The 8,041-nt window shown below is 42.4% G+C and overlaps 1 protein-coding gene across 5 annotated transcripts in view; it reads left to right on the top strand.

The window, feature by feature from the left end:
• Positions 1–8,041, top strand: part of LOC140921617 (phospholipid-transporting ATPase ABCA1-like) — a 32,282-nt gene that overhangs the window by 8,240 nt on the left and 16,001 nt on the right. For 4 of the 5 annotated variants that reach the window (XM_073371624.1, XM_073371623.1, XM_073371622.1 and 1 more), the window contains 10 exons: positions 1–112; positions 886–1,043; positions 2,122–2,229; positions 2,423–2,745; positions 3,089–3,285; positions 4,359–4,616; positions 5,159–5,466; positions 5,964–6,006; positions 6,655–6,792; positions 7,422–7,579. The exon at positions 1–112 is cut by the window's left edge and continues 93 nt beyond it. In XM_073371624.1, the coding sequence (XP_073227725.1) occupies positions 1–112; positions 886–1,043; positions 2,122–2,229; positions 2,423–2,745; positions 3,089–3,285; positions 4,359–4,616; positions 5,159–5,466; positions 5,964–6,006; positions 6,655–6,792; positions 7,422–7,579 (1,803 nt within the window). The remainder of the gene's footprint in view (positions 113–885; positions 1,044–2,121; positions 2,230–2,422; positions 2,746–3,088; positions 3,286–4,358; positions 4,617–5,158; positions 5,467–5,963; positions 6,007–6,654; positions 6,793–7,421; positions 7,580–8,041) is intronic. The other variant, XM_073371625.1, reaches the window with a different exon arrangement.

The following is an 8,041-nucleotide window of genomic DNA, read 5'->3' as shown; positions in this document are numbered from 1 at the left end:
AGCAGTCCAGTGTCAGGCGATGGCTTCAGTCTTGGTTATGCAGTTGGCATGATGATGATCGACGCTGTTATTTATGGCATTCTTACTTGGTACATTGAGGCTGTTTTGCCAGGTATAATCTGCGTCAAAACTTATCATCAGTAACGGTAGCGGCATCGGTATTGGTACTAGCAATAGTATTAGTGTTGGTAGTATTAGTGTTAATTGTATTAGTACTAGTATTGGCGTTAGAATGGGTGTTGGTAAAAGGAGTTGAGTAGTGTTTGCATTAACATTGGGATTGGCGTTAGTATTGGTATTTGGTAATAGTATTTGTTCAGTATTAGCATTGACATAAGTAGTAATATCAGTTTTAGTGTTAGAATAAGTTTTAGTATCAGTATCAGCATTAGTGTAAGTATTTGTGTAGTATTAGCATTATTATTAATATTAGCATTAGTATTGGTTTCAGCATCAGTATCAACATAAGTATTAGTATCAGTATCAGTATCAGTATCAGTATTAGTACTAGCATTGGTATTGGTATTAGCATCAGTATCAGTAGCAATATTAGCATAAATAGTAGTATTAGTATTAATATTAGTATCAGCATCAGTATTAGCGTAAGTATCAGACTATTATTAGCATTGGTATTAGTATCAGAATCAGTGTTAGTATTTGTGCAGTATTAGCATTAACATAAGTTAGTGGTATCAATGGTAGCGTTAGCATTGGTATTGGTACTAGTGTTAGTATTACTATTAGTATTAGCATTGGCATTGGCATCAGTGCTAGTATCGGTATCAGTGTCTGTATTGGTATATTCTTAGTGTAGTTTTGGAATTAATATCAGACTGAAGGTGTCTAGACAAGTTACGCTAACGCCACTCGGTATTCCCTCTGTAGGCCAGTACGGTATTCCACGACCATGGTACTTCCCATTCCAGAAATCGTACTGGTTTGAGGTTGCCAGCAAACGAACCATAGCAGTGTATGCTCAAGATCACGAACAGGGAATGGATCTCAACACTGCAGGAGGGTCGGCGATGTCCTCCAGACACTGGGTACGTGATAAGGGATAGTAAAGTAAATGGTAAAATCTTGAGGAGACAAAAAAAGCTTGAATTCCACAAGCGGACAAGCAGACAAGCAGCTCAAATTTCGCTTGCCGCCTTGCCCAGAGCCTTTCTTCCTTGCCTTAGCTTACGATTTAGTTACCAGACTAGTAATAACCAAAGGTTACGGAGTGCGGGCAACAATGATCGAAGGTCAAAACGCTTTTGCTCTAGCGCTGTGCTTTGCGTACGTTTCACGTGACAGATAGTCAAAACACGCGTGATCAGATTATGAGTGATAGAAGGTCCAAACGCGCATGATCAAAGTGCGTTCTTTGCATTCCACACATTCTTAGTGGAAGTCCAAACGAATGCGACGCATGCATAACAACCTGGAGATTAGGATTGCGGGCTCCTCTTGTCGCCCGCTTTGTCACCCGCAATAACTTGTCTGGACCATTAGTCACTGGATAAACAGCAAACACTATATTTTAGCCATTCTCTACTTTTCTTCTCTGCCGTTTTGTTGAACGTAAAGGCAGTGTGTTCTTGGCAAATTGAATAAACGAGTCTCGGTGGACAAAATTATCGATTGCAAGATTAAGGAATGCAGGGATAGCGTCTCTCTTTCTCTCCTCCTTGGTTATTAGGCAGATTTAGCAAAGATAACGCATCGGCAGTGACGACGGCGCACGCAGATCAAAACGACATGTTGACCAATGGCAGAGCGGCGAATTGGGTACCGTAAGTCGCGTTTACATGTGGTCCTTTCCGCGCGCTTTCCCGTCGTCAGCTGAAGTTCCCGTCCTGTTGATGAATCACTCCATTGTCGATATTCAAGAACGCAAGGCCAAAGAAAGCCAGTCATAGTATCGTTGAAATTAGGAAAGGCGAGTCGTCATAAGTATAAAACATTCTGGTTTGTAAAAGCATTAGACGCATTTAATCGTGGCGGAGATAAAGTTTAGCTCAAGGACAACTTGAACGGCTGTTGTCTTATCTATTTCCGGGACCTTGCAATTGCTTGCATATTGAAGCACAATTTTAAAACTGTAAGTGGAATTCTGTCTGTGTTTTTCCTTCACAGACCGATGGCATGGATGAAGTCGCTTTTCAGACCCCCGACAGAGGATGTGTCACAGAAAAGGAACCAACCCACCTCCCCCTGGGATGCTCCATTAGAAATTTGGTCAAGGTACAGTAGAACTCCGCTTTTATAGTTGAGGACACTGGGTGTCTACTAATAAAAATATCTTATTGACCAGGAAATGCTCAGTCGGTAGAGCTAAGCTACTTAAGCCAAACTTCGTAAATCTTGGTTCTGATGACAGTTCTCACTATGTAAGTTCACTGATGTGGATTTCAATTTTCTTCTTATATCCTTGTAGATCTACAAAGATGGTAACAAACTCGCGGTAGACGGATTGAGTCTCAACCTATACCAAGGCCAGATCACTTCGTTTCTGGGTCACAATGGCGCTGGTAAAACCACTACAATGTCGGTATTAACCGGTTTGTTTCCGCCGACCTCTGGTACTGCCGTTATCAATGGCTACGACATCCGAACGGATATCGATTTGGTCCGAAAGAGCCTCGGCATCTGCCCTCAATACAACGTTCTGTTTGGTCGTCTGACTGTTGAGGAGCACTTGCGGTTTTATGCTTCGCTGAAGGGGATGCACAAGTCTGAGATCCCGGAAGAAATTGAGAAGTAGGTTTTGTATCTTGTAGTCAGCAACAAACTTTATTTGCCTTGTAGAATAGAACCTTGATTATAATTCTTAGTTTGTAAATGATCCGTGATTTGTCGATTTAAAGGGGAAAACAGGAGCCATTGAAGTTGTCTACTCGCACTTAAGGCTAGTTCGCCTGCAAGTCGATTCACCCGACTTGCGTTTTTCAGGTTCAAAGAACGATGAATACACATCGGGCGAATCGACTTGAGTCCGAGCAGACTGCCGTCGGCGAAACGACCTCTCTTGTAATGGATTAATTCGAACAAAATAGAGTTATGTATTTAAAAAGATTATTTCTTTGTTTTGCTTTTCTCTAAGGTTCCTGAAAGACGTTGGTTTAGAGAACAAGCGTCACGAATTAGCCTCATGCCTGTCTGGAGGAATGAAGCGAAAGCTCTCAGTAGCGCTGGCGTTCATAGCAGGCTCCAAAGTAGTTATTCTAGATGAGCCCACGGCTGGCGTGGACCCTTACGCACGGAGGGGAATCTGGGACTTGCTTCTTCACTACAAAACAGGTACGGTCCTAGAAGACCATATTTTGCAAGGCAACGTCTTGGTTAAGTTATTTTACTGCTGTTACGTAGAGTTTAGGCCATGGCAGAGACCATAGTTTAAGGACCTACGACCCGCAATTTGCCATCTGTTTAAAAAAGTTAAAACTTTTTTCGCATCAATAGAATTCCAAAAATAATGATCGAGTTTTGTTATTTAAGACTATATTTAGGCACTGAAATTGTTTCCTGTCGTCTGTTGCAACGGATGGCGAGGATGGACTTGGATTGAAACTTCTTTTTCAAGTTTTCCTACCATGTCTGCAAAAATCACCAAGAAAGTAGAGACCTTTAGATTCGAGGACGAGAACGACTACGAGTACGAGATTTGATTTAAAGTTTTTTCACCAGAAAAGATAGCACTGTTATCGTTATTGGAGGTGGTTGAGCCCTCTTCCGATTACAAAATGCTAAAACGTCTAACATTTGATAACTTGTTTCCGCCACAACGACACTCTCGCTAAAATTCGTAGCAGAGTGACGGTGGCTACCACATTTTCCCGCCAAAATGACACTGGCTCACGTACGCGCACTACTTACTATTGAGTAAAATCTCGTACTCGTAGTCGTACTCGTCTTAGAATCTAAAGTTCTCTAGTATAATGGTTAGTCTTCCTTGGTGAAATTTGTTTATATCTACTTCATAACTCTACAGAGGGATCCTGTGTATGGGTAAAAGCACCAAGTAATGACTTCAGCGGAGCAATATCCTCTTGACCTGGGAAACTGCCCACCTACCCTTCCCCTAAGCAAGCATTAACACTTACTTCTCACTGTGGGCAAAATGTTGGCTTAGAGGAGGAGTAGGTGGGAAGTTTCTCCGAAACTGAAAAAGTTTCCCAGCACGTACCCCTCCCCTAAGCCAACATTAAAATGTACTTCTCACTTTGAGCAAAATGTTGGCTTAGGTGGGCAGTTGCGCAGAACTGCATAATGATCACAAAATTTACATTATTTAGGTCAATGCAAGTAAGCTGTACAGGTGACAGAATCATGATAGTTTTTAAGGAAGGTCTCTTCTAAATGGTTGATTTTAGGTCGCACAGTGCTTCTATCCACACATCACATGGATGAAGCGGATATTCTAGGAGACAGAATCGCTATTATCTCACAAGGAAAGCTCCAATGCTGCGGCTCATCACTGTTCCTCAAGGGCCATTATGGTAATGGTTACTACGTGACGCTCACAAAGAAGGACCCTGAAGAGAGACCCAGCACTGCGCGTACCCTGAAGGACGTCAATTTAGGGCCAGTGATTCCGCCTGCTCCTTCAATGGGAAGCTCTCTTGACGAAGGTATACAGGAACGAATAAATATTCATACTTCTTTCATACAACATCATAAAAAGCTCGTTTAGCTTAGGATAGTCGTCTGTTAGTGGCTTATAATCGCACGGTAAACATTTCTTGAACGTAAGTAACAAAAAGTGATTTTTAGCAGTAATTTTAGCTTTACGATACATCAGCTGAGATGTTGTTACTCGTTTGCAAATCGTCGCTTATTTTCATTGCGGAGCAATTGGTTTTAACAAGAAAGAGGTCAAAGATTTCTATTTCGGTCAATTAACGATTAGCCGTTGATGCTCAGTGGAACTTTGCAAAAGCGAGCTACCACCGGAACCGGAAATGAGAAACGAGCTACTACCAGAACAAAAGCAAAAACAAAAGCAAAAGCAAAAGTGACCTACCACCGGAACCGGAAATGAGAAGCGAAGGAATGAGAAAGTGTACCCTATCTTGTACTCTCGGCTAGCCCATCAGACACACCTTTATCCTATCCTCTGTGGAGCGTTAAAAAAACGCTTTATGAAGTAATTGAGTTTGACTTAACTTTATAGGTGTGGGGCTGGACTCACTCGACGCCTCAGAACAAGGAAGCCTCAACTCTGTGCCCATGACCTCGTGCTCAGACCCCGCTCTGCCGGAAACAGACGTTTACTGCCATGAGCCAGCGGTTTCATCTTTTATTAAGTCTTACCTCCCAACAGCTCAACTGGTGGAGAATATTGGATCTGAATTAACTTATGTACTTCCAACGGCAATGGCCAGAGAAGGGCGTTTTCAAGACTTGTTTGAGGAGCTCGATAAGAACCTGGACAAGCTGCACTTAGGAAGCTACGGTGTGTCAGACACTACACTGGAGGAGGTATGTACTAGATAGAAGGGAACTAAAGATCCGAGGACTGTGACGGAGGCGACAACGTCGCTTTAAAAGTGAGTTCGCGTACTTCCATTCTTCATCGCGATTATTCCAACTCACTAACTTTGTCAAATGTAGGCGCTACTCTCCTAGAATTCAGTTCCTCCGAAAAAAAGATATCTTAAAAGAGAAAGAAAATTTCGTCGTGGCCTGTTTACGCTATCATCTCGTAGTCGTTTTGTGACGGCAAAGGAATGTAGAAAAAAAGTGTGATCACTTGCAGAGTTGTTGTTTAGCTTATTACGATTCGGTCCCTAAGATCGACGGAAAGGGTGTATCAGTTTTTCTATCTTGCTCTAATTTGGGTCACGGTAATCTGGGTTGTTCAGTTATCAAATGCAGCGTTCGTGAAGTGGCTTAGCAAATGGGGTGGACGCTAACATACTCTTTTAATAGTTCAATCTGTTCTTGAAACCCCCTCTGTGTTTTTGGTTTATTTCAAGGTGTTCTTGAAAGTTGCCGAAGAGGCCGATGCAGAAGAAGAAGGTACTGAATATCTCTGTCCTATTGTTGTTCAGCTTTTACTACTAACAGGTTAAGGTGTGTTTTCTTAAGGGGGAGTAAAATTGTATGTGTGACCGATAAATTTAGCGTAGACCTGACAAAGACATGCGGGATCCGGGATGCGGGATGCGTGATGCGGGATTCTCGTGAAAATGAAGCGGGAATGCGGGATTAGGATCTCCCCTCCCCAGACCCCGTGGAAACCTTTAAAAGAGTTTTAAAAAAGAGTCGACCATGACAGCTGCCTAGTTCCCGACACCCACGATGAAGTAGCCTATCAGAAACGATGAAAAGTTCCTGCGTAAAAGGCGCACTACCCGTAGCGGGTACAGCGGAAAAATAAGCTGGAATGTAGCGGCTTTTATCTTGTGAGTAAAATATAACAATAAGTTTACCGCGGGAGAAAATCGCAGAAAAGCTTGAGACCTGCAACTTCGGTCTTATATGGTAAAGTTGAGAAACAGTCTTAACTGTACAGCGCCCATCGCATACCATCCTGCCTACCCATCACGCCAAAATAACGCTGACAATATTTGTTTTGGACGCCTTTTTTATTTTGTTTGTCTTTTGTTTTTCCACATTTTTTATTGTTTTGCACATGCCTTGATACACGTCTTGTTGACTTGCCAGACATGCTAGCACAAGAGATGCCCAAACGCCGCGCCAGTTTCCGGCGGCAGATAAGTCGCAGTTCTCACAGTTCAAGAATAAGTGACAATTACAGCGACAGAGACCAGCTTTTGGCCGATACGAGCCAAGAGATGCCAGGTTAGATATCACAATGAAGTAAAGGGCTTATACTGACTGAACATTTTCCACTGACAGCAGTAAAGCTAATCATATTCACCCAATAAACATTCGTGTAAGAAAGTACCCAATTAGAGCCACCTTGCGTAAAAAAGGAACCATGCGCGTGCGCGGGGAAAGGAAACGATCCTTAACTTAGCGCGGGAAAAAAAAAACAGGTAACCTTTACGAAGCGCGGGAAATCCAGTAACCGTCTCAAGCGCAGGAAACATGCACCTAATGCTAACTGCAGCAAAACTGGAAGCAAGTGTAAAGAACAGAAAAACACGCAGTTCTGGAAAGGGAGGTAATCGCGCGAAGAATCACGGGAAAACGTAACACAAAAACCAGAAACTTTGACGTCACTTCCGCCGTAATGAGAGCTTGGCAGTGCCTAAGAAGTAATTGACGTGGAATATGCAAGGACGAGATCAAAGGGATGCGGTGATTCCTTTTCTCAAATTTTCAACGGACTTTAACTGTAAATCTGCGACCATGGCAGGAAGAACAAAACTTCCTTTCCATGTAGTCTCTTGGCTAGGTTTGGAACACAACAATATCGCCTTGCAGCTAATTTTTGTATTGTTTTGTTTCTTCTCTTTCATGTGAAGAACTGGAAGATATGCCCCAAGTATTTGAAAGCACTGACGGAGTTTATGATAAAGAGCGAAAATTGGGAGGATTGAAACTCATCACTGGACAATTCTGGGCGCTTTTAGTGAAGCGATTTCACCATGCAAGACGTAACCGAAAGGGATATATTTCTCAGGTACAAAAAAATCGAAAAAGCAAACAAATAAACAAAATAATGATAGTTCGAGGTTTTTTTTATAAACCAGGCCTAGGTAAGAGCCTTTTGGACCTCTGGATACAAAATTTCAGTTATTTCGTTCGTAATTTTCACATTTCTGAATGTCCTTGGAATCTTCGGAAGCCTTCGTAAATCCTCGGGTGTTTGTGGTTATGTTCGGTTATCCCGTAAATTTCTAGCTCTCCGAAAAGGAACACTTCCTTCCTCCGTTACAGTAAGCAGTACTGGCGAAGTTTCTACGTAGGATACGGAGCGTTTTCACTCACATGGCCAGTATCAGTGCAAATTTATTGGAACAAAAGAAAACGGTTACGTAAGAAAAGAATTCAACTCCTACAGGATTGGTTTGGAACACCCGTATGGCCGCCGTGAGTTCAGGTGAAAACGTTCTGTTTTGGTGAAATTGCAGCAAATTATGTA

This window comes from Porites lutea, chromosome 12 (genome assembly GCF_958299795.1).
Source record: "Porites lutea chromosome 12, jaPorLute2.1, whole genome shotgun sequence".
Taxonomy (NCBI): Eukaryota; Metazoa; Cnidaria; class Anthozoa; order Scleractinia; family Poritidae; genus Porites; species Porites lutea.
The sequence above is the reverse complement of the archived record's forward strand: the minus strand, read 5'-3'. Positions and strand labels throughout refer to the sequence as shown.